We start from the raw sequence: 26,588 nt of genomic DNA on the forward strand, positions 1-26,588 counted from the left end.
AGGGGGAAGGGTAAGCTGGGACAAAGTGAGAGAATGGCATGGACACATATACACTACCAAATGTAAAATAGATAGCTAGTGGGAAGCAGCCGCATAGCACAGGGAGATCAGCTCGGTGCTTTGTGACCACCTAGAGGGGTGGGATAGGGAGGGTGGGAGGGAGGGAGACGCAAGAGGGAAGAGATATGGGGATATATGTATATGTATAGCTAATTAATTTTATTATAAAGCAGAAACTAACACACCATTGTAAAGCAATTATACTCCAATAAAGATATTAAAAAAAAAAAAAGTTAAGACGGGTTATGGGAAGAGGGAATGGAGTGTTATTGCTTAATGGGTACAGAGTTCTGTTTGGGGTGGTTAAAAACTTTTAGAAATACATAGTGGGGATGGTTGCACAACATTGTGAATGTAATTAGTGCCACTGAATTGTACACTTAAATGGTTAAAATCACAAATTTTATCTTATATATATTTTGTCACAATTAAAAAAATTTTTTTAAATCCCTATGTATAATATGCAGTGGTGGACTGGATCAGGCTTGTGTGGGCTCTCTAGAGCCAGTTGTGAGCTTCTCAACTACTTATTCAGTGATGTTTGTAGCTTGAAATTGGTCATCGTTGGGAGTGCTTACACCATGGAACTTAGCAAATGCTACAAATAGGGCTCCACCCCAATCCCCTTGAGCCAGTCGTTAAATATTTACTAGCTCACCACTGAATATATGTGTATAAAAATGCATAGAAAACTATCTGGAGACATAGATGCCAAACTGCTATTATCTCTGCGGAGGAGAGTAGTATTATGGCAAGAATGTGAAAGTAAACTTACACTTTCTACCATATATACTTCCATAGTGTTTCAGGGTTTTTTACAGTGAGCATATAGACATATATTTCTTGTACTACTTTTAAAAAACAGACAGAAAAATGTGTATATGTTGGGACTGTGGTATTGGTGATTTTTCTTGAGAGGCTAAAACCAGTCACATATACTACCTGAAGTGGCCCATGAAGAGGCTGAAGGCCAAGCTTGGGACTTGGATTCCATTTCCTCAGAAATCTGCTTTCTTCTTGCCCAACTAAATGGAACTTTTTTGTCTCTTCATAGGTTACCCTACAGCCTATCCAGCTGCAGCCCCTGCCTACAATCCCAGCCTGTACCCCACCAATAGCCCCAGTTATGCTCCAGGTAAGGAGAAAGTGAAGACAGCAGTGGTGAGTGGGGTGGGAGGTGAGGCTCTATTTGGGGAAAAAAAGCCCGAAACACTTGCTGGCCTTTCCATGTCCTTAATTGCTCTGGGCTCAGCCTGTCCACGCTTGATTGTCCAGGGAGTTCCCTCTGGGAACTGGGGCAGTTCAGCCTTCGGGAATAGAATTTCTTCCATTCTCCTTGGGACTTAAAGTTGGCCCATCTCTCTTCTGCTGGAATATCTGAGACGTGTATCCTCCTCACAGAACCTTTTCTGCTCTCCCAGTATCCACACCCAGTTTTTGCTCGGTTTCCCCTGAGGCTGCCATTGACAAACACACACACACACACACACACACACACACATGGTTTCCCCTGAGGCTGCCATTGACACACACACACACACACACACACACACACACACACACACACACACACACATCCTCGGTTTCCCCTGAGGCTGCCATTGACACATACACACCACCCACCCACCCACCCCTTCCTGGACGTGGATTTGGAAGAGAGTGAGAGACTTGCCACATTTTCAAGCTGCAGCAAGGAACTTGTTTTTCAAAAATAATAAAGGCCCAACACTCCTTGGATAGAGGTTGAAATAGATTTGAAAGTATCGAAGTTTGTTTCAGTTTGGGAGCAATGCAGAGGTTTTACCACCATCTTGACCCCCACGCTCAAAAAAACAAGCCACTCTCAGCTGGTGCTTTAATACTCAAGGGGCAGGCAAAAGAGTGTGGGCTCTGCAGTTAGTAAGTCCTGGGTTTGAATCCTGATTACTCAACTCACTAGTTGTGAGTCCTTAGACAAGTTACCTCACCTCTCTGAGAAATGTGCTACCTACCTCATGGTTGTAGATGGTTTTATGTAAAGTTCCTCTTCATTTACTCAACAAGTATTTATTTGCTGAATGTCCTCCACACTAGAATAGAAAAAAGGAAGGATGCTGTCTTTGCCCGAAGTAGCTTACAGTCCATTTGGAAGCTGACGTGTGAACAAATTCATGGCTGTACGGTGTGATGAATATTGTAAAAGGAATACGTACAAGAGGAGAGGAAGTGGAGGAGGGAACAACCTCTGCCTGGGGTTGAGGGTGTAGGGGAGGCTTCACAGAGGACCTAGCAGTGGAGACTTGAGGGAGAAGTAAGAGGCATTCTTTTTTGTTTGTTTGGTTGTTTTTTTGTTGTTGCTGTTAAGAGGCATTCTTTTAAACATACAAAGGAAGACTTGGGCATTCTAGGCAGAGTAGAGCCTGGGCAAAGGCATGGAGGTGTGAGGAATGACACTGAAGAACCTTGAAGTAGTGAGAATGGTTGAAGCATAGGCTCTAGGGTGGCGGCGTAATAGATGAATCTGGACTACAGATGTGCGAGGGCCAGATTTGGAAAGGCCTTGAATGTCATGATAATACCCTCATTTTCTTGTTTAGTAATTTTTTTTTTTAAATACCATTTGTTTTATTTGGCAATTGTGACTTTTTAAAATAAATTTATTTATATCTTACTTTTGGCTGCTTTGGGTCTTAGTTGCTGCGCAGGCTTTCTCTAGTTGCAGCGAGTGGGTGCTACTCTTTGTTGCTGTGTGCGTGCTTCTCATTGCGGTGGCTTCTCTAGTTGTGGAGCACGGGCTCTAGGTGCGCAGGCTACAGTAGTTGTGGTGCGTGGCCTCAGTAGTTGTGGCTCGCGGGCTCTAGAGCGCAGGCTCAGTAGTTGTGGTACATGGGCTTAGTTGCTCCATGGCATGTGGGATCTTCCCGCACCAGGTATCGAACCCATGTCCCCTGCATCGGCAGGTGGATTCTTAACCACTGCGCCAACAGGGAAGTCCCTGCATGCATTCTTTTTTTTTTTTTTTTTAATTTATTTATTTATTTATTTTTGGCTGCATTGGGTCTTTTTTTTTAAATTAATTTATTTAATTTATTTTTATTTTTGGCTGTGTTGGGTGTTCGTTGCTGCGCGCAGGCTTTCTCTAGTTGCAGTGAGCGGGGGCTACTCTTCGTTGCGGTGTGCGGGCTTCTCATTGCGGTGGCTTCTCTTGTTGCGGAGCATGGGCTCTAGGCGCGCGGGCTTCAGTAGTTGTGTCTCATGGCCTCTAGAGCGCAGGCTCAGTAGTTGTGGCACACAGGCTTAGTTGCTCCACGGCATGTGGGATCTTCCCAGACCAGGGATTGAACCCATGTCCCCTTCATTGGCAGGCGGATTCTTAACCACTGCGCCACCAGGGAAGCCCCCCGCATGCATTCTTAACCACAACATTATAGTTGAAGTTGGCTAGAGAGAAACTGAGGTGTTAGACTAGAGCAGTCAGATTAGAGAGGAAAGAGAGAGCAGACAGGAAGAGCCTGAGATTGTGGGGACGCGGGGAAGGGAGAGATTGGAAAGCTCCTGGCATGTGTAAAGTACTGATTAAGTTTTAATTTTAAAGCACACAAAATATCAACCCACGTCTAACTTGATTTTCCCCAATTTTACATTTTGAAAAGTCAACATATTTCTAAGCTGTGGCTAAACCAACCCAGACCATTTTCTCACACAGTCCACTAGACAGGGTGGTATTAGCACATTGTGTCAGAAAGCCCCAAACTGGGAGTTGGAAGACCGGAGTTATAGCACTAACTCTGCTACTGATTTTGGTGTGACTTTGGGCAGATCCTTTTCCCTTTGGAGTTACACATACACACAACTGGTCTGTGTCATATGTTGGGAGGCTGGCCTCTGCTTTTGCCAGGTCTCCTGACTGCAGTGGAGGAGCTGACTCAAGGTCAGAGAGGACAGTGTACGTACTCTCAGCTTCCTGCCAGAGCTGGCCGTTTGTGATGCTGAGAGATGCCTGCGGGATAGAAGCCTGCAAAGGAGCCAGGCTCTCAGGTTTAAATTCCTCTCAGCGTTTTCAAGAAGACCAAGAAGTTGCTTCAGAAAGAGCTATTTTTAGCAGCTCTGAATACCCAAAGATGTCCTCTATCCAGGATGCAGGGAAATATTTCACTCCTTCATTGGTTCTGAAAGCAATGTGGGTACTTGAAGCTTTCTTCCAAGCTCTTAGCGACTTCAGGGATCTTACTTAAGAACTGTTTGGCCCCGCAGGAGGCAGAGCCAATAGAGACTTGTTTTCAAAATCTGGAGACCAAAGGATGGGTCATATTAATGGTAATCTGACTTGAAAATGAAGGGAAAGGATAGACAGGATAACTAATATAGATAAAAATGAAATACCTCCTCACAAAAAAAATCTGTTTATCAGTCATTGTCATCTGTTGTCTCACTTGATTTCATAGCAGCATTGTAAAGTACAATTACTCCATTTTGCATATGATGAACCTGGGGAAGGGGAGGGAAAAGGAATTTGAGTTTTCTGAACACCTGCCGTGTTCCAGACACTATGCAAGTCTTGTCACAAATGTTAATTTTTTTTCCGTAATCTTGTGAGTTAGAGCTTCTTGCCTTCAGTTTTGCTCAGAGAGGTTAAATAACGTGTCCAAAGTTGCACAGCTAAAAAGCAGTGGAGCTCAGATTCAAAGCCAAGCTGTCTGCCCACAGTCTGTGCCCCTTGTACAGCACCACGCTCTCCCAGAGGTCTCAGGGAATTAAGTGCCTCTGCATTGGTCCTGGCCCTCTAGGACTTTAAACAGAGCTCTTCAGAGGCCAAAGATGATGGTTTTGTCCCTGAACCTTTACCTCCTCTAGCACATAAAGCCTCTGTCATGTGTGAAGTCCCTTTGCAATGCTTGGGAGACTTGAAATTTATTCTTAGCATGGACAAGCAAAGAGCAGGAACTTGGACTTATATACTTCCAGGCAGCTTCTGGGTCAGCTGCCTGGAAGATGTCATGGCATCCAAGGACGTACCCTTCCTCAGTGAATGGGCTTTCCTGGATGGCAAGTCTATCACCCTCTCCAGGGTAGAGGTACTTTGCACCCTCTGCATTCACTCTTTCTTGTGTAGCCTGGGGGAAACTGCTTTTTTAAGACAAAGTTTGTTTTTGTAACTGCAATATGTACTACTTTGCACAGATTCTTAGTGGTAATTTCAACTAACATTTCTATCCAACAGAGTTTCAGTTCCTGCATTCAGCTTATGGTAGGAGAGCTATTTTTCCTCATCTGTATTATGGCCTATGAATGTGTTATCTCGTAACAACAGTAGATCCCCTCTCCTTCCCTCCCCAAATCCCATCCCCTAGGCTTGGGCTCCCCCAGGTGGCTCAGCAGCAGTTCCTGAAGCATGCAGGAACATGTCTGATGGTGCAAAATCATGGGTTGGAGACACACATGAACCGTCCCCTAGGGCAGCAGTGAAGGATCATGGCACTAAAAGGCATCTCTCCCCTTCCTCACCTCTGGGGTCCCATCTGACCTAGGTCGGAAACCTTTACCATCACATGGCTGCTGAATTCAAACAAACAAGTGAACAAAAATTCCTGGGTCTCTATGGCTCCTCTGTTGGCTTTATGGCAGCCCCTGCAGAGGAGTACCTGGATTATGCCTGTAAGAATGCAAAACACCAGACTGCCCCACGATCAGATTTTCCATCTCCATTGGCAGTCTCACATGTTTGAAGACCTGGTTAACTTTAGATACAATCTATTCCCTTAGCCCAGATCTTGAGCTCTGGCTCATTTTGGGGGCATTTTCCTGGATGGTGAGAGGTGAGGGTCAAGTGTGCTAATAAGCCAGGGACCAGAGCTGGATTCTCTGGGCAGTGTGGACTCCAGGCCCAAGGCACCACGGGAACTTCTGGGCACCTGTGAGGGTCCCAGCAGTGTAACTTGACTAGGTCCTTTTTTGTCATAGACAGGAAGGGACCATAGGAGGGACTTGCTGCTTTCACCACCCTCACCTGGGCTGCTCAGGACAATGTTTTCGTAAAGTCTCTGCACACTTTCTCAACTTTTAACCTTGAATTATTTGGATGTTGAAAATTGAATTTGTGTGTGGCACATCTTTTAGGAGATGAGCTGTGAAAATCTCTTCTTGCTGCTGCTGTGGGCTGCGTGATCTTGGGCAATTTGCTAATGTCTCCAGGCCATAGATAAAGTGTTTTATTCCAGATGATCTCTGAGGTCCCTTTAAATGCTAACAGCTTGCCCTCTTATAATCTTATTCTTTCAATTTTGCTAGTCACAGACCCGTTTCTCTTATTGTTTATGAGGAGTCGTGTTTGTTTGCCTCAGGATATATGAACTTGAACAGAAGACTCCATAAAAAGTGAGGGAAGCTCTCCTGCTTCCTCACCCCTCCTGTTATAGCATCTGAAATAGAAATACTAAAGTGTATGTATGGAGCTCTTCTCTTCACAAAATGTTCTGTCCCAGACCCTAAGCTGGCCCTTTGAAGATACAAAGTTCAGTAAGACAGGGTTCCTGTTTTCAAGGAGCTCAAAGTTTAGCGGGGGAGATGGACAAACTAGCAAGTACAGGGGCTTCTAAGAATCACAGGAACTGGGATAGTGAACCAAGCGGGATACATGAGGGGGCTGTGATCAAGAAGTGGGGAAAAGAAAGGACTTCATAGTAGAGGCGAGTCTTCAGCTTCTGGTTGATGGATTAATAAATGTCTACCAGGTGGCATTTGGGGAAGGACATGCCAGGAAGAGTGAGCAGTGTGAGCAAAAATACAGAGAAGTGATGCTTCTTGGCATAGTCTGGGAATGGTGAACAGTTTGTATGGCTGTCAGGTAGGGTTTGAGAGTGAGAACAGTGAGTCTAGAGAGATCATAGGACTAGATCACAAGGGGCCTTGAGTGCCACACAAGGAGTTAGGTAATGGAGAACCATGGAATGTTTTTAAGAAAGAAGTTCTTGTGATTAGGTTTAGGTCTATAGAAATATCACTCTGACTGCAACTTGGAGATTGGAGTTGGCAGGTTTAAAAACAAACAGAACAGTGAGGAAGCAGTTGCAATAATTCAGGTAAGAGGTGATGAGAGCTTCCATTGGAGCTGTCCACACCTGTGGGGATGGAAGAGTGGACAGACACTAGAATTAGAAACTGTAAGACTGGCTGACACTTGATTTTTGATCCTCACAATCAATACTATGAAGCAATCAAGGAGTGGTTATTATTGCCATTTTATGAGACAACAGACCTGAAGTTTAGAAAGGTATAGTGACTTGCCCAAGGTCCCACAGCTAATAAGTGGCACAGCCCAGGCTAGAACTCAGATTTCCTGACTTAATACATTGTTCAGGATGATGGTCCCTTGCTGCCTCTCCTCCTTGTAAGTGTGCTTAACAGATTGTTCAAGTGTCAAAGGGCGTGAGGGCCCCGTGTCCAGGGATGTGAACAACCCAGCACTTGGACGTGGGCCGCATGCTGTGACTGGGCCGTGGCCCTTCACTGCCATGGGTTCTCTCTCTCTCTTTTTTTAAATTGAGGAATAGTACATATATAGTACTACATAAAGTGCAAAAGTACGTAGTCTCAAACGTACACCTCAATAATATTTGACGTATATACACTTGTATTTATTCAAAATATAGACCATTTCTAGGAGTTGGTACCTTTCATGGCACCCAAGAACAGGCATACCTGTCAGAGCAGCGTCCTCTATTACCATACCTCTAAAAGCTTCAGTTGGATTGTCTTCATCCCAGAGCTGAGCTCTGAATCACTACCAGCAGCAGAATGGGTTTCTTTAGAATTGTATATGGACGTATAGCTAACTAATGAGGAAGTCAAGTCGACAGCTGTTATTTGTTGTTTTTTGTTTTCAGTCTTCATATTTATCCAGTTATTTAAATTATTATGTATTCATATATACAGAAAAATATAGAAGATATTAGTATTTGTTTTCTTTATAATGAAACCAGAAGAAAATACCCACTTCTTCAGGAACATGTATAGGTTAGTTCACTTGCTCAGTTGGGAAACACATAATCAAAGGCACAGTCACACTTGCTTCTTTCCTGGTTAATCTGGAACATTATTTTACTGTGTGTAATGCTGTCTTGTTCACTCTCTGGTTGGCGTGTGGCTGTGTTGCATCCCCAGCGAGACCATAAATATCTGATGTGCGGTGACCATGACCCACGTGTGCTCCTGTCCACCGTGGCGCTCCCCTCAGTGCTGAGTGCGGTGTAGGCCTCAGTCACTCTTTGGTTAATTTTGATTTACTTACTTTAATTGTCACACGGTCCTTTAGGCTAATGTCAGACTTTTGGCTTATGATTAAAATTATGGTAAAGATACACCACTTGGGTTAAAAACTGGACCAGAACAGGTCCTCCAAATTCTCAGCAGCCAAATTTAGGCCTCCTGCTCCCTGGTGGATTCCTGTGGGGTCTTGAGGGCCTGGGCTTGCTCTATCTGACTTCTCAGAGCTACATGTTTCACTTTTTAGGGAGTTGTTTTAGGTGGCCAGGGCTTTCCAGCCACGTGGAGTGGCAGATTCTAAATTTGGAGCCATCTTAATAAGATTTTTCAACACTAATTGGGTCCTTTATTAATTCCCACCACTCCACTCATCCCCGCCCCCCAGGAAAAGAAACCCATGATAATTGTTTAAATTGACTGCCCTCCTCCTGTGTTGTCTGCAGAGTCATGTTGTAATGTCCAGCAAAGGCCCTGGACTCTGCATTGGAATTCTGCTGGATCTCCATTTTCTTCTACCAGAATTCTCCTTTTAGTGTCACTTCCCTGCCCATGATTTCCTTCTCATTTCTCAGCATCCGCTGTATATATTGCGGGCCATTGATGCAAGCGCAGAGTCAGCCCAGAACAGCTATACTTCTATCCTTGGTTCAGCAAAAACAGTAGAGTCTTTAACCTCCTCCTCTGACCCCAGTACTTCCATGACTGAAGGAACCAGAGGCATTTCCTGTTACCTGGACAGGCAGAGGGGTTTATGGAGATCTCTCTGGAGGTGGACTATCCTTGTCCTGATGGAATGAGAGGGTACAGGCAAACTTGCTTCTCATACCACCCTGTCTTACCTAGCCCCTTGTTAAAATGTTTCACGTATATCCAACTGTTGCCAATACTGATATACTTTAAAACACCCCATATCCATGTCTCCCAAGACCTTATTTGAGTGGAAAATATACTGTTAAAATCATTCTTTAGCCATAAGTAGAAATTTGGGTCAAGAATATTTCTCCTCGGGAATTCCCTGGCGGTCCTGTGGTTAGGACTCCCCACTTTCACTGCCGAGGGCCCGTGTCAATCCCTGGTCGGGGAACTTGGATCCCAAAAGCCGCGCGGTGTGGCCAAAAAAAAAAAATTTTTTTCCCTCTATTGTTTGAAAATATATCAAGGGAGATACCTAAAATGTTAGGCAATCCCTACCCCCCCCCCTTTGAAACCCTATTTCCTCTCTCCTTCCCTACAGGACACATGAAGGTAAGTTTTTTGAGTCACTCCCCACTTCTATTCCATAGGAAGCATCATCCTTCAAATTTCTCAGGCTGAGCTTTGAGTCAGCCTGGGAAGTCTGCAGATTTCTTTCAAACTGAGCCTCATCTCTATTTCACACCTACCCCAAGTTTGACATTTGCTTTCTTAGTGGCCCAAAAGATCATCTCTAATTCATGAGGCGATATCTCAGGTGGAGCGCCAGTAGCACCTCAGCAGGAGACATAACAGGTGTGCAAGAGGTTTGTCTGGCCCTGGCTAGGTCTACAGGAGAAGAAGTTTGCAGGGAGTGTCCCGCTGGACAGCCTTTGCCTTCTAAGTCACCAAAGCTCAGTCCCTTTAGAGGAGATGGCAGTCCAGCAAGGTTCATGTCATGTGGTTATTAGTATTTTGGCCTCGCTCTTTGAAAACAATTTGTTAAATACACCTCCAGATTTCAGGCATAAAAAGGGGTACTCAGTTGATCTGGCCCAGTACATAGTCAAAGGCTCCGAGTTGCTACACGTTAACGAGCAGGTGGCTAAGGAGTATCCCAGAGTCTTAGGCTAGAATGTCAGGCAGTAGAAGGCAGTATTCATAAGCATTTTCATGGGTTTGGTAGTGGGTAGAAAATCCTGACTCTCCTAGTTAGTATAAGCTTAGGTTTCCTCAATTTCAAATTGTTTAGAAGATCACTTCAGCACTCCTCCCAACCACTCACCCATCTCAGAAAGCTGAACCATCCTGTGTGTCTGAACAGGGCCTCTTGGGTTATATGTTTCCGTCCAGCACAAGATCCTTGCTTTGTGTCTGTGATTGGTGGTGCCCACTTCTTATTTCTGCCTAATGCCATTCTTGTGTCTTCCCTTAAGCAACTCTGCTGATGAAACAGGCCTGGCCACAGAACTCGTCTTCCTGTGGCACTGAAGGCACCTTCCACCTCCCAGTGGACACCGGGACCGAGAACCGAACTTACCAAGCATCCTCTGCGGCTTTCAGTAAATACAGCCTGTCTCCTCCTTTCCTTGTTCCCCTTGGTTGGGACGGATTTGTCTCTTAGGAAGAAAGGAAAGGGAACTTTTAAAACTGACATTTATAGGACACTGTTTTAAGAGGTTCTCTCTCCTACCCACCAAAAAATTGGCCCTCCTCATATAGAAACGGTCATCCTCTTTGATCACACACCCTGCTTTGAGGAAACACAAAGCAGTGAGGAAGAGAGAAGGAAGTACTCACCTGGCCAATGAGTTTGATGAGGGAAGGACTGTTACTGCATTTCAAGGGAAGGACAGAGGGCACTTTAAAGTCTTGTGGACTTTTGGACAGAGGGGGCTCCTCCAGCTAGCACAGGGTTTGTCAACCTCAGCACTGTGAACATTGGGAGCAGATAATTCTTGGTTGGGGGGGGGGCGCTCTCCTGTGCATATCCCCGGGGGCAAAATTGCCCCCTGCTTGAGAAACACTGCCCTCGTGGAGGCTACACTGTGAGAGCAAGGTATGTGCAGGAAGTCCTCGTGAAGGTCGGAAACCATCTGGCCCGTCAGATTGGTCACGTTCACTTGAGGCTCAGTAGAGTGACTGATGGTTTCACCTTCACATCTGATTTTTAACACAAAATGGCTCCACTGGGTAAAATGAGGACCAGTGTTTAGAAATGACTGAGTGGCATTTTGACTCTGTATGAGGAAAAGCTTCGTGCCGTGTTGCAGTTGTCCAAAAGAGGAGTGGCTGGCTTTGGATGTGGTGAGCGCCAGTCTCTTAAGTTGTGCCAGCAAGGGCTGCACAGGCCCTCGGAGGGATGTTGCAGATTAGGCCCGATGGTCTGGGGTTCAGTGAAGTGTTAATCTATTAAGTAAATAAATTAGAAGAATACATTGTATTGAAAATTTTTCTTTAAAATGTTATTTTCTCCTTAGCTATCATTGCCCCTTCAGGTCAACATCAACTTATGTTTATACAACATAACTCTCACCTTTTGCAGAATATGTTTTCATGATCACCCTCTCATTTAATCTACACTATAGTCCTATTTGGGTGGATTTTTATTCCAGTTTGAAAGCTGAGGCTCAGAAAGGTAATATGCCCAATGCCATCCAACTGGTAAGCAGCACAACTAGAAAAGTGTATCACCCAAATTAAGTTTCTATTACTGACTTTTTTTCTTGAGATTAATTTTACTCTTATTTAAGAGAGGGGTGATAGCAGTAGGGAATTTTTCCAGGTACCTATGATATTATATATGTAAATGGGCATATACATGCATATTCTGTCTTATATCTGCACATGTGGAGGTAGATGCATATAGACACGCCTGCTGTAGTGTAGCAGAAAGAAGCCTGGTGTGGAAGACCAAAAGAGTTGGATTCTAGACTTGGTTCTGTGTAACCTTGGATAATTCATGTCTGTGCTTTGGACCTTGTTTTTTCCAAATGTAAAATGAGTGGGTTGGACTAGGTCATCTTTAAGGTTCTCTCTAGCTATTAGGCTCCTGATTCTATCACCTTGGTGCTGTATACCCAATATCCTCCACTCTTTCAGGGGCCTCCTCTCTAGCTGCCCAGACCAGTAGTTGGCCAACTAGCCTTTGTTCACACATCTCCAGGTATGGAGTATTCATTCCCTCCAGAAGCAACCCTTTCCACAATGAGAAAGTCTGAGTATTAGAAGGCCTTGCCTTCCACTATGTTGACATCTTCCTGAAGTTCCACTGAAAAGTCCAGTAGCTATATCCCACTGTCCTCTCACAGGCTATCACAGTCCCTAGAAAGGGCCAAGATGTACCCTCTTTCTTATAATCCGTAAGTAGAGGTGGGATTGACTGGTCCTCCCATGTCCCACCAGAGTTCCTCCCAGCACACAGATTTTGTGGCTTCTAATACCACAGAAAACTCAGGGCACTTTGACAAATTCAATTTAATTTCACTAACACTTGCTAAGCCTGTCTGTAGTTAGGTCTCCCTCCTACTTATTCAGCAGTCTCTTGTTCAGCTGCCAACAAGGAGACTGGGGGGTCAAGGCAAGAATCATACATAGAGCTTTGTCCAGACATATAAATCTGATAGTCAATAAACTGATCAGTCTAAAAGGCATCCTTGATGTGAGGATCAATGTGTTTGAAGGTGGTAGGGGCTCTACAACTGAAAAAGATTTATGACAGTGCAGAAGGATTGAAGAGAGGGCTGAAAAAGTTTTATCTTGCTAATGTACACACTCTCTTTATTACCCTATTTGATGGAGTCTAAAATTATGGTTAGCAACCTGAGAGAAAGAATAGGGTACCATAAACAAAGCCTCTTTCATAAGTCAGGGCTGGGACTGCTAGTGATCAAATTCCTTTTTTCTCTCACAATATTGCCTTTAATGAAATGAGGACACAAAGGCCAATATACCAAATGTCCAAGATTGGACTGTAGAGACGTATAATTTCAGAAAGGAGCTCTGCCCAGGGCATGGTAAGCCCTGAACTCTGGGCCCAGCCCCGCACTGATTTGCTGTGCAGTTTTGGGAAAGTTGCTGCTCGCCTGGGCTCTAGGTTCTTCATCTGAATTGGAGAGGATTGAATTCAAGTCTCTAATGTCCTTAAGGTATAGCATTCCAAAGTCCTAATTCTGTAACCTTCAGACTGAGGTAGAACTCTTTTCAGGAGACCCAGGGCCTGAGTGAGTGAGTTGAATCTAAGTTCATTTGAGCAAAATCAGTGAGTTTCTGTTTTGACTTGGTTTTGTTTCCATCAAATCCAACGGCTTTTTTTTTTTTTTTTAACTTAGATGCATAAAGTAATAAACCCTGAATTTTGTGATACCCAAGGTAGCCCAGGCTACAGCCCCAGGGGAATTTCCAGTGATCCTCAAGGGTATGGACAGGACCATCAGTCAGTTGTGGAATGTCCTCTGCAATGATTTTCTAATAAAAGTCCCACTGAAATACTCAGAACTTAGAATATCAGCACTAGAAAGGTCCTCTGATATTATCTAGTCCAGTGAAGGTATTCCTTGAGAGAAGAATTGACCTGAATCACTGACAGAGCCCAGGACTGGGACCACTGTAGTCAGAGGAGGGAGCACTGAGTCCTGGGTCCTTGTGAGCCGTCGCTCACTTGCTCTCGTCTCATCTGTGAAACGTTTGTGTTGGTCTTGATGATCTCTAAGGTCTTTTCTAGCTCTGCAGTTCTGCTTCTCCCTTCTCAACCTGTCTGGACAAATAGGCAAGGCCTTCTTCTCCAGCATCATCTTTTCGGCCACCAAGTGTGTTTTGGCTACTGATTTGTATTTTGAGTTTGTGTGTGTCTCATTTCATAACATGAAGAAAGGATACATTTGTAGACAAGGTTATTCTTGGATGTGGAAACCAAATTCTACTGCAGTCTCTTGGAACCTTTTGATTTTCCTCAGAGGGATAATCTCAACACTTTGTAAGATGATTGTCCTTGTGACAGAGAGGGTTAGTGCAGGCTTCCTCAGGGGATAAAACTTCAGCACACATTCTCCGGGAGCATAAAGGAAAGTCACCAGCACTGTTGGCCTGTTAACTTTAAAGAATCTTAAAATCATGGCATTTTAAAATTTTAGAATAAAATTTTAGAATCTTAGAATCCTGGAGTCTATGTTCCAAGCTGGATCACACCATGAAAGTCATAATAGTTTAACCTTAATAGTTTAACTTAATATTAATAATTTAATATTAATATTAACTATTAACTTAATATTAATAGTTTAATAGTTTAATAAAATTTTAGAATCTTAGAATCCTGGAGTCTATGTTCCAAGCTGGATCACACCATAAAAGTCATAATAGTTTAACCTCCTATGTACTGTCATCTTTCAGACCAGTCTCTGCTTGTATACCCCCTAGAACAGGAAGCTTACTATCTCTCTATACAGTGAGAGAGAAAAGAATAATAGCTAACCTTTATGAACTGCTTTTAATGTGTCAGGCATTCTTTTAAGGGCTTTGCACTTATTAATGTATTCATCACAGTAACCCTATGAAGTAAGTGATATTATTATCCCCATTTTATAGATGAGGAGACGGATGTATTCTACAGCTGTTAAGTAGGAAGGCTAGGGTTTGGACCCAGGCAGTCAGTCTGGCTCCAGACTACTCATAATCACAACCCTGTGCTATGTAGCTTTCAGAGACAGGCATCTTAGGATTCAGGGGTGTCCTGCCCTCCTGCATGGAAGAGAGGTGCTCTCCACTCTGGCAGGACTCCTCATACCCTGTTTTGTTCCTTTAAATCAGGAGTTAGCAGGCTTTTCCTGTAAAGGGCCAGATAATAAATATCTTAGGCTTTTTGGGCCTTACGATCTCTACCATAACTACCATTCTACCAGTAAAGCAGCCATAGTCAGTATGTAAATGAATGGGCATGGCTGTGTTACAGTAAAACTTGATTTACCAAAACAAGCTACAGTCACACACAAAAAATTGTAGTTTGCATGTTTTAAATGTGAATAGGATGAATAAAAGATCCTGTGGTAAAACAAATTGGGAAATAGTCTCCTGCATATCCCTATCTTGGAGATTCACAGTTCATCCTATCATTTTAAAACTTCTCAGTGTCATGGAATAAAACCTATTTCTCTCTTATTTTATATCTCTCCTCCTTCTCCCCCTCTTCCCCCTTCCCTCCCACCTTCTCCTTGTCCTTCTTTTTTTTGGGGGGGGGTGGCAAAATAACAGGATCCCTTGGCATCATAGTCCATTGTATACTCTTGGGACATGCCCATCTTGAGAATCCCCTTTGTTTTACAGACAAGTAAACTGTTTCTCCAAGGTGAAGTACACCTCAAATGGCTCCTTCTAGATGTCTGCAAACCTAGACTCCCTGTCTTCCCCACAGTATCTGCTTCTCCTCCTGTGACCACATTTCATAATTAGCTGCACAATCTAGAAACTTGGAGGAACCTGCTCTAGACTTCTTTCTCAACTGACTCGTACCTCCACTTCCAGTTAGTTTCTAGTTCTGATAAGCACTGATAAGCAGTGCTACCTTCTCATTAATGTATTTTTCCAGCTCCATTCCTACTTATTTCCCAAGCATATTTGACCACAAAATCAGTTTCTCCAGTTTCTCATGGAACAAACTATGGGTCTGCAGGTGGAAAGATAAATGACATGATTCCAGGGGAGTGGGCAGGACAGCTTTTCGGTGGTACCTTGGGTGGTGACTAAATAGCAGCTCTCATATCCTTCTGAGTACCTCATCAGGGGCAGGGGGTCGCCATGCCAAAGCTGTGGTGTGACTTGAGAGAGATTTGTGACTGTGTGGCAGCTTGCTTTAACTTGGGGTTAGGGTAGAAGAGACCCAGGGTCTTTAGAAAAATGAGATTTTAGTTCAGGAAGAGATCTTCATTCTTAGCCTTCTAATTTTACAAAATAGGAAACTAAGGCCCAGAGACTTGCCAGTGGTCACAGCAAATTGGAAGAAATCCTGGCCTGAAGCCTGGACCTCTTCTCTTCCAGTAAAGCACCCTTTTCACTCTGGCCCCAGTCCCTTCTTGTAAAAACAGCTCCATGTTACTGAAAGGGTCCTCGGTGAGCATCTTGTAGGCGAAAGACCTGAGGCCAAGAGAGGTTCAATGATGTGTCAGCCAGACCAAGCCAGGATGGGGACAGGGAAGAAGCCCCAGTGGCACCCCATTGGAGATCCAAAGCCAGGATCCCTTGGCATTGTCCCTTCAACTCAGAAAGAAGGTGATATTCCTAAAAAGACTTGCTCTTCTGAACCCCAGGATCCCCTAGTACAGAGTAAGAGAGTGGGGGCTACTTGATGATCACTTGGGTTCCAAAGAATCATTCCATTTTGTGATTCTCTAAGAACACAGTCTTGTTCCTGAGTGATTCATGTTTCAGGTTTTCCCTGCGAACTTAGGATCTGACTCTCTTTTCCAGAAAATTCAAAGGCAGCACAATTTGTTTGAATGGCTGATTGTGAGCTTCCTGGGGCCTGACTTCTCAGCCCCTACCCCAGCTTCAGTCCACCCTGCTGACCCCACATGGCCTGGGTTCCAGGTCGATGTGAACCTTTTTGATCCCTGACTTCAGTCTTTCAGACAGCGGTGGCCCTCCCCCAAACCCCAGGAGGGGAGGCAAGGCCAGCTGTGTAGAGCAAAGTTTTTCAGCATCCCAGAAGATGAGGGTCTCTGAATGGGGTTTTCAATGGGGTTTCCACCTTAAAACTTGGCAGGGAAGAAGGGGAACATGGTGGAGGCAGTCCAAAAAGGGAGAGAGATACAAGGAGAAAAAGAGAGAGTACAGGAGAAAGCAAGACAGAAGCAGCAGCAGAGGATGCCCTGAGGTGCTGAGTACGGAGACAGAAAAGCGAGAAGAGTGCAGTATAGAGCGAGCAGGTTGAGGGTCTCCCGTCCGTGCACACCTGCCTGTCTCATGGCACATGGCTCAGAGTCCCAGACTGTCTGAGCTGCAAGGGTCCCTTAAGAGATCATCTGGTCCCAGCCTCTTATTTTATAGATCAGAGCCCTGAGACAGAGAAATAAAAGATGCCACACATGCAGCCACTGAGGGAGCTGCCTCTGGGGCCAGGGCTCTCTGGGTGGAGCCCTGTTCTCTGTCTGTTCTCATCTGTGTTTACAGCCTGGATTCAGCCCATGTTTGTCTGGGGAGTCGTGACTGGGACCTGCTGCCTTCCAGCGATGCTGTTCTGCTAACTAATTGAAAGTCTCTCTTATTGCCTTGGTACAGGATATACTGCGGGGACACCATACAAGGTCCCACCGACCCAGAGTAATACTGCTCCGCCCCCCTACTCCCCATCACCCAACCCCTATCAGACGGCCATGTATCCCATCAGAAGTGCCTACCCCCAGCAGAATCTGTATGCCCAGGTAGGTACATGTAGAAGCCCGGGCCCACTTCTTCTGCAGGTAAAGGAGCCACCAGCCTGGGTGGGGTGGAGGTAGGTGAAGAAGAGAGGAAAAGAGAGTTTGTGGCTCTGATCAGCTGTCGCTGTTGTGTCATTCAAACAATAACCTTGCAGTCTACACACTCCCCCAGTCTACCTCAATCCACAGGCTGAGGCTCTTGTTATTATTTAGCAAAAACATTTGAGAAGCTCTGGATTAAGATGATCCAGGACGCCCTGTCTACTCTGCCCAAAGGTCAGCAGACCTGTGGGCTGTGACAGCACAAAGCAGTCATGTGATCCAGGTAGTGGGATGTCACCTCAGACCATTGTCTCCATCCTCAGCCTTTTTGCCTAGAGGGAAATAGATAGTAAGAGACATTTGGGGAAGTGCTCTGCATTTATGACATTTTTCCAGTATGTAAAATGGCAGCATTCACACCAGTATGATACTCCCACCAGTAATCCCTCATGTGTACACATGCACAGTGCTCTGAAGTTCACCAGCCTCGTCCACAGCCCTCTTCACTCATTGATCGTGGTCCCTACCTTTATATTTTAAGCAGTCTAAGAAGAAGCACATTGCAATAAGATAAACATAGTAGATCATCATAGCAGCTCTAGGAGCGAGGCAGGACAGGGTTCGAGCCTTATTTTTCAGACCAGAAGCTGAGCCCAGCACTGAACTGTCCACAGCCATGTAGAAGACAGAAGCAGAGCCCCAGACCTTGTGTCCCTGGGCCAGAGCTTCTCTGACCCCATCCCTTAGGGTTTGGGACAGGCTCCCCTCCCCTCTCCCCTCCTCTCCAGAAGCCTGTGTGACCTCAGCCTCTTTTCGCCCAGGGAGCCTACTACACACAGCCGGTGTATGCTGCCCAGCCCCATGTCATCCACCACACCACGGTCGTCCAGCCCAACAGCATTCCCTCTGCCATCTACCCGGCGCCTGTTGCTGCTCCCAGGACCAATGGCGTGGCCATGGGCATGGTGGCCGGCACCACCATGGCGATGTCAGCAGGTAAGGGCAGCATCTGTGTCGGTGTCCATTCCCTTCCTCCAGGAACTCATGACAGAGTGGAGAACACAGTCATGGAATCGATTGTAGCATAGCATGAAAAATTCTGTGCCTGGGGGTTCTAGGAACACAGAAGAGGACCCTCTAACTCTGTCCACAGGGATGGGGAAGATTTCACCAAGGAGGACATATTGAGCTAGGCCTTAAGGGGTGAACAGAGACTAACCAGAGAGATGAAAAAGGGAAGGGCAGTCCAAGGGTAAAAAACATGGATAAAGCACATTCACAGAATGGAAATGGTCTAAATCACTTAGAAAATAGGGGCATGGAGTTGGAAGGGTGGCTGGAATAGTTGTCAGAGATAAAGTGGTGGAGAGTCTTGAATACCTTTAGGTAACGGGGAGATAGAAAAGGGGTTTAAGCAGAGGAGAGATGGAATTTGGTTTAATCATTCTCTCTGGCTGCAAGGTGGAGGCAGGCTTAGCCAGGGGGAAGCTCTGGTTTAGAGGAGACATGATGATGCTAGGACTCTGGTAGCAGCAGGGTTCCAGAAAGGAGGGCATAGGGCAATGATATTTAGCAGGCAGGAGCTTAAGGACCTGTCCAATAATTAATTGTGAGGCTTAGGAGAAGCAGGAGTCCAAGAGGACCCCTTCTTCATTTCTGGCTTACTCCAGAAACCCTGCCCTTCAGGAACCTTGAGAATGGGGGCAGGGAGAGATGCCAGAGGAAGAGCAGGTTTAGGGAAGTCTTTGGATGAACTGGCATTAAAAAGAAAGGCATGAGAAGAAAAGAGGGCTCTGAATAACCTTTAGAGACCCAACTTTCAAAGAATCAGCTAGGTCACCTTCTGGGGGAAGAGAGTACGAGGGGTTGAGTGGGCAGGAGGTGGGAGTTGGGATTTTATTCTGCCCCCTAATGTAGGCGTTGTTGAGGCCTCTCACTCCCCAGATCAGGTCAGCAAGCTATTGAATGACTGCTGGGTGGCAGCCTTGCTGGTTGGGTCCTGGGGACCAAATACTGATAGATCAGACCAGAACCCTACCCGTAGGAACAGCTGGGTTAGTGGGAACACAACGACGTGAACCAGCGATCACCACTCAGTGTGATGTTGGTGCAATGAGAGGAGCATACAAAGAAGGGTGAAAGGAGGCCACTGAAGATGAGTGAGTGACTGTCCTGGAGCATGAGGAAAGCTTCCCTGGCAAGATGCGGAAGGGTGGGCAGCAGCTGTGTGAAAGACTGTGGCTTCATCCTCTTCATCCCAGCGCTCTGGGACGGCCTCATCAGGTTTACTCTTCTCTCTCTGGATGCTCAGGTACCCTGCTGACTGCACCCCAGCACACCGCGATTGGGGCACACCCTGTCTCCATGCCAGCATACAGGGCCCAAGGGACCCCTGCGTACAGCTATGTGCCCCCGCACTGGTAAAGCCTGCAGCCCATCCAAGTGAGTGGGGCCCAGGGTGGGAGAGGTAGGAGGGTCACAAAGCAGAATTGTTTCAAAGCCCCTGTCTTGGTCTGAAGCACAGGTGTCAGCAAGGGGCAGGTGACAGTTACCAGTTACTTTCCTGCTCCAGGTTCAGTAATATCACTCTTAATAATAGCTGTCACTTTATATATATTCTAGATACTTAACGTATGCTCTCTCATGATCCTCACAGTAGCTCTGTGAAATAAGGATCATTAGCTCTATTTTACAGATAAATACATAGTCCAACATCACTTAACCAGTAAAAACTAAGCTGGGACTTGAACTCCAATCCTCTAGTAGTAAATTCTGTGCTCTTTACCATACAGTCTTCAGACGTCTTCTACCTGTGGGCCCCATTCTTCCAATGAACTTTTACCTCAGTCAGATGTTGGCTCTGACTGGGGCCAGGCAGAAACCCTGGGCCATCCCCACCACCAGATTCCTTGCTGCCCTCCGCAGCTGCTGAGGCAGTGCCAGTGAACTGCAGGGCTCCAAGGATGTCACTTTGAAAATCCTCTGCCCTACTTCCTCATCTCCCCCGCCCTCCTCCTCCAGGAGCTCTTGGCACTGGACGGGAAACAGGCAGCTCCACTGGGAAGGCACAGAGGGCTCCATTTAGGGCTCCCAGCGTGAGGGGAGGGGGTCCAGTAGCTTCATGAAGTGGCCTCAGGGATATCACTGTCACTAACGGCCTTCCCCTTCCTCCCCCAGATCTGGAGTCACACATTGTATGCAACTACTCAAGTCTTACACAGGTGCTGGAGCAGCTCCCTAGCAGCACCACCTCTATTTGCAAGAAGAGACAACGGAAGTGCAAGGGTCACTTTATGCATCTTTAACGGTTTTGGTTTTTATTTTCGGTTTTTGTAAAAGCTGCTTTTTCTCATCTCCTGCCTCTCCCCACTGTCCCCCTTTTAGCCACTGCCCTTCCAGCTCTAGCCCTCCTCCTACCTGACCAGGCACATCCTCTCTGCTCTTCTTTTCTTCCCCAAGAATCCAGTCCCGGGAGCCTAGTCTAGCAGCAGGCAGAGAGTGGGGTCTGTTGCAGTGGTTCAGCTGAAGGCGCAATTTCCTTTGAAGAGCATGAGAGATGTGATCCTCAGGTCCAGGGTAGGAACTCAGAGCTGTTGAGCAGGCCACATCTCTGGGGGATTGTTTCTTTTTTGATTTTCCTCAAGCAGGATTAGTTTAAGACATTACCATGTCCTGACACAAATGAAATCTCTTCTGAGAACCATCGCAACAGACCAAGAACAAAACCACCTGATTAGGTAGGGTTAGGGTTAGGTTCATAGCAGCTTAATAATACCCCAGATCAGAACCTGGGAAAACCAGATTCTTTCTTTGGGAGAACTTGGGGGAGGGTTGGGGGGGGGAGGGCACTATGGAAAGGAAGAGGGAAGAGGGTCGAGAGGCGCTTGCCTGCTGGCTTTGGTTGGTAAGGTCTCTGTCCAAATTGTCTGGGCCTGGACCCTCTAACTTGCACAGTGATGTTAACTGACCTGGCACTTCCTCAGAAGGTGATTTTGACCTCAGACCTACCGAGCAGCTGCAGGGTGGTGGGATCCCAGCCTCCCAAAGCCTTGGAAGGCCAGGTGCCCTGTGTAATCCAGACCTTGGCCCCTGGGCCCTCATGGATCCACTCTGATGAGGAGCTTGCTCCTGATTAGAGTGGAAACCTATGGCATTTCTCTTCCTTCCCTTTGCCCTTCCCACTGCCAGGGCTCACCTGTCTGTCCATGGCGCTGGCAGACAGGCCAAGTTCTTGGTTACCTTGTGCCATTCATGGCCACAGTGAAGGAACCACATTCCAGGCGGGTGCTGGCGGCTCTGAAGGTCAGGATAGTGAAGGAAAAGCAATAGCAATAAACATTTCATAGACTCATGGAACTGAAGGGACCTTAGCAACCATCTCATCCATTCCCCTGTTTGACAGATGAGGAAGCTGAGGCCCAGCGAAGCGGCAAGGACTTCCCTAGACCTTGCCGTAAATTAGCATTAAATGCAGCCTTCCTGCCTGGGGCATGTTGCCCATGAAAATTTACCTAGGGATGGATTGGCTTGGTTTTGTAAAAATGAAGTCAGCAGTGCCCACACCTGGTGAGCTTGGGAACAGTCTCTGGGCTTTTGTTTCTGCTCTTTTCCTCCATGGATTCCAAAGGCGGGGATTGAAGACTGGGCAGAGGTCACATGGGGGCAGATGGCAGGAACAGAAATTGCAAATGAAGAAATAGCATTTGGAAATTCTGTGAAGACATCTGGAACTCTCATCCTATACCTGACTCCAGCCCTAGGGATGGCTGAAAAGGAGTCCATGCTTTTAAGACAGTAGCCCCTCATCCTGAGAGGAGAGGATAAGGAGACATGGGCTCTCCTGGGAGAAGAGGGACGCACTGGTCTCAGCCAGGAGCCTGGTTGTCTAGCACTGTCCCCCTGCACCCAGCACTTGGCTGGGCCAGCAGCCCCTTTGGGGATGTGGGGAGAGGAACATTTTACTGTACAGAATGGGATCATTGATAACATTTATAACTTTTAAATAACTCTCTTCATTTTAAATTCATGCATACTTGGACGTAATCCCTACCCCTACCTCCCATGTCTCCCTAAAGGAGGAGAAAATCAGGAAGCCCTTGGGCCAGAAGGACCTCAGAGGCTATCTGGCTGTTCCCAGGAGGGCAAAGCCCAGCAGCATCCTCAACCCAGAGCCAGGAGTTAGGGGCCCACCTTCTTGGCTTTCCTGGGAAATGCAGCACCAGTAAGGAGAAGCCCAGCTGTCCTAAATGGTCTGTTCTGGGGTGCTGAAGAGGTTTCATCTTAAAACAATAGAAAGTTTTCCAGTGTTAATCCATTTTTGCAAATACCTCCTCCTACTCTCTGGTTTTCTAAGGGTGGGTGAAGGTTGTTTTAGATTATGTCATACATGTTTAGAAAATGCCAAAATAATAATAATGATTATAATAATAATAGGAAACCTTTGCATTTTTCAGGTGCCTCATAGACTTCAGAGCACTTCACAGCCTTTAATTTACTGGCCCTGAGAGAAAGGGTCAGAGTTATTACACCCATTTGACAAATGAGGAAACTGGTTCTAGAAGGAAAGGGAACTTGCCCAAAGTGAGCAGAATGCTGGTATCCTGACAAGCTTCCCTGAACCCTGCTGCCTCCAGATGGGCTAGGGTAGGACCACAGAGAGGAGGAAAAAGGGAGGAGATCTAGGAATGACCTTTTTACTTTTGTTCATTCTATACCAGTAAGTAAAAACTAACATCTAGTACCTCACAGTTCACAAAGTAGTTTCATATCCATCATCTGGTTTAACCCTGTGAAATAGATTATTCTCTCATTTGATCCATGAGGAAACTGAGACTTGGAAAAGCAAAGTGACTTGCTCATAAGTGGCAGAGCCATTTGAATCCCAGCCTGCTGCCTCTGTCCCTCCAGTCTGAATCCACACACAGGCTCATGGACTGAAACATCAATGCTCAGTACCCTCTCTTAGCCCTAGTATGTAATTCAAGATCAAAGACAGACCCCAAGGCAAAAACAAGGTGTGAAAAGGCTGTGGTCTGGAAGAGCCCAGGCCCAGCGCCCCTTTTTCAGCCTGAGCACTGGAGTCCCAGTTGAGCTGGCCTCACCCTTTTGCTTTGACAGAGATCCACAAGCCTGGCCAAGCTTGGGGAGTCATTGCAGCGGGACTGAGCCCAGGAGAACAGGGGCAGTAGTGTGCCTGTGGTAGGATGAGAGTACACCTGGTAGGATCACAGGCGCCTGTTGGGAGGTACCATGGGTGTTATCCAAAGATACTGGATGGCCCAATGGTCAAGCTGGACAGAGGTCAGAGCTGGAAGGGCCCTGCCATTGTAGGAAGGCCAGCAAGCCAGAAAGGACAAGGGGTGTGCCCACATACATAGCAAGCTACAGCGTGGCACCAGCAAAGCCCTCTCTCCACCCCACTCCACTGCCTCTCCCAAGTACCACAAGCTTGGTGGCCAGGGTCAGGGGTACAGGTGGTTCCAGTCACCAGCCAACCGTCTTGGCTTCCATCACTTCTACCTGGCTCCTTCTCCTTAGCCTGGGGCCTAGGAAGCTGGAGTCTGGAAGCTGGAGTGCCCTCAAGTGGTTAAGAGCCTGGAATTTATCTTTCTGCCATGTTTTGGAAAAATGTATTTAATTTCTTCCCCATGAGACAGGACAGTTGCTGCTGTTCCTCTTTCTCTCCTGGCAGTGACCCAAAAGTACATATCCCATCCCTATATCTTGAAAAAGGACACTCGCACCTGTCCAGAGTTTTTTGTCTGTGTACAAAGTACTTCAATATTGATTGCCAAAAATCCCCATTTTGTAGATGGAAAAACTAAGTCTCAGAAGGCTTAAGAGACTTGCCAAAGGTCACACAGCTCATAAGAGAAAGAGCCAAGATTTGAACTCTTCAAATCCTCTGCTCTTTCTGCTGGCACCTGCTGGGTCTGGGTGGCAGGCATGCAGAAGGGATGGGCTACCTGTCTGCCCCCAAACAGAGGAAGACCCCACGGAAACCTAGGGAGCTCAGTTCTCCCAGCTGAGCAGATTTTTATGAGGAGCCCTGGGAACCCAGAGGCATATCCAGATGGCAGCACCCAGAGGATGAGAATTTGCAAGAAAAGGCCTAACTTGAGCAAAACATTTTGGGGTCATGAGGCCCAGGACTGAAGACATGTTCAAGGGCAGCCCCAGGCACCTGTCCGTTGAAAGACCCATGTCCCTGGGAAGCCTGCGTACCCTTACTTTCTGACCCTGGAGAGCCTGCCCACTGTCCAGACCTGGCGAGTTGGCACTTCCAGGGGACCTGGTGTAGCCCTGAATGGCCAAAAGCACATCTGACTCAAGTTTCTGGGCTTGTTTTTCCCGTGGGTGAGGACCAGGATCTAGAGAGACACTGTGCAGTCCTTTCTCCTTATCCCAACTCTTACCCTTGCGCACCCAAAGTGTTCCAAGTTTGAGGTATCCCACTCCCAGAGATCTCGGAGTGCTTCTTTGGAGGGGCTGGCTTTGTTCTGAGTGGGCTTCAGAAATGAATCACATGGAGCATAAAAGTAGTGCAGATCCTCTGGTCACCAAGTTCTGGTGTCCTCATTGTACAGACAGGACTCTGGCTGAGTCAGGCCTGGAGCCCTGCATATCAGATCCTCAGCTCTGTGGCCAGAGAGGGAGGGCCTAGAGGGCATGGGTCTTGGAGTGCTCTTGGTCCCAGCACTGTAGTTGGAGCAGTCATTTAGATGTCACCATGGCATTTTCTCCTCAATTGCTGTTGAGTGAAAGTATGTGGAAGCTCTGCTTTTCCATCCTGTATTCCACATCACTATAGGATATGTGGTCCCCCGCTGCTTGCCAAGCTTGGGAATCCGGAAGGGGCAGGTTGGGCAGTGGAGGGGGCAGGTGAGGAGGAGGCTCCATACTGGTGTCCAGCCCCAGGGGAATCCAGGCCAGACCTACCTCCAAAAGCAGGATCACAGCAGAGGAGACCCAGCCAGGCTAACATCTAATTCCACACCTGAGCCTCTGAGAGCTCAGCCTACTATGGGTGTGCCAGGCTGGTGGCAGGATTTGTCCTTTACCTGTCCATGTTCCCTTCTCCTAGACAGCTTGTTTCTGAAATTAGGCATTACATGGTTCTAGGGCCCAGCCTTTAAAATTCCTGACAGGCCAGTTTCAACATTCCATAACCAACCTTGCCTGAGCCAGACTTGGGTCTCACTCCCTCACTTTCTCCAATGGGTATTTTCTATCTTGGGTGCTGTTGAGTCCAGCCCAGTGGCCAGGTGATTGGGGTTGGTTGTCACAGAGCCAGAAAGGGAAACTAGAACTCTTGCTTCCCTGTGGCTGCATGCGTAATCCCTGGGTATTCTTGCTGTGGCAGTGAGGCCCTGTACCCAGTCCAGCTCCTGGTAGAGGGGGTATTTTCCTTTCTGAGGAGAACAGATATAACAGCTTTGCTGTTAAGTACCAGCCCATAGGACTCAAATCGGTGAAGTCATCTTTGGGCCTGACCCCAGCAAGACCAGCATCTCCAGGCTCCAGCCTTCCTCCTCATGCCTGAGAGTCAGGGAAAGAGTGGGACTGCCCAAAGACCACCTTCTTGGGTCAGCCAGATTATCTGGATCTGTGGTGGGACTCCAGCTCTTCCTTACCCAAGGGGATGTAAGGCCAGGCCTGTAGCAACGTGGAGTTGTCTGTAGTGACCTTTAAAGGCCCAAGGGCCTGTTCCCATCTCCTGACTAAAAGGTATCTGCATCCCTGTTCATGTCACACGACAGAGAAAACTTGTTCTCGTGACATGTACCATCCCTGTGAGAGAGCGTTGTATATGATTTTGTATTTTTTAATTCATTTTAAGCTACAGGTTGGAATCTAATTTTTAAATTTTATTGGAACTCACATTTTAAAAAGAAAAACATTTAAAATAATAATAATAAACCTTTGACCAGTGTCTTCCAAGTAGTTTGATCAAAGAACTTATAGGTGTTTTCAAAACACAGCCTGGAGTGTAAAGATTGGAAAGCCCCATGGCCTCGCTTGTGTGTATGAAGTGTAAATCTGGTTTTGTTTTATTGTTTTGGATTCTTTTGGGTTTTTGTTTCGTTTTGTTTTGAAGATCAGATAGTGATCACTCTGAAAGATTGAAGCCAAGAATTTGTAACTATGATATTTACTGTAAGCTGT

The 26,588-nt window shown here is 46.4% G+C and overlaps 1 protein-coding gene across 3 annotated transcripts in view; it reads left to right on the forward strand.

The window, feature by feature from the left end:
* The window catches only part of FAM168A (family with sequence similarity 168 member A), a 213,112-nt gene extending 186,524 nt beyond the window's left edge, over positions 1-26,588 (forward strand). For 2 of the 3 annotated variants that reach the window (XM_061201274.1, XM_061201275.1), the window contains 6 exons: positions 1,115-1,195; positions 10,410-10,535; positions 17,242-17,384; positions 18,245-18,419; positions 19,735-19,865; positions 20,601-26,588. In XM_061201274.1, coding sequence (XP_061057257.1) covers positions 1,115-1,195; positions 10,410-10,535; positions 17,242-17,384; positions 18,245-18,419; positions 19,735-19,847 — 638 coding nt within the window. In that variant the 3' untranslated portion in view covers positions 19,848-19,865; positions 20,601-26,588. The remainder of the gene's footprint in view (positions 1-1,114; positions 1,196-10,409; positions 10,536-17,241; positions 17,385-18,244; positions 18,420-19,734; positions 19,866-20,600) is intronic. The other variant, XM_061201276.1, reaches the window with a different exon arrangement.

The sequence above is a fragment of the Eubalaena glacialis genome, chromosome 10 (genome assembly GCF_028564815.1).
Source record: "Eubalaena glacialis isolate mEubGla1 chromosome 10, mEubGla1.1.hap2.+ XY, whole genome shotgun sequence".
NCBI classification, from domain to species: domain Eukaryota; kingdom Metazoa; phylum Chordata; class Mammalia; order Artiodactyla; family Balaenidae; genus Eubalaena; species Eubalaena glacialis.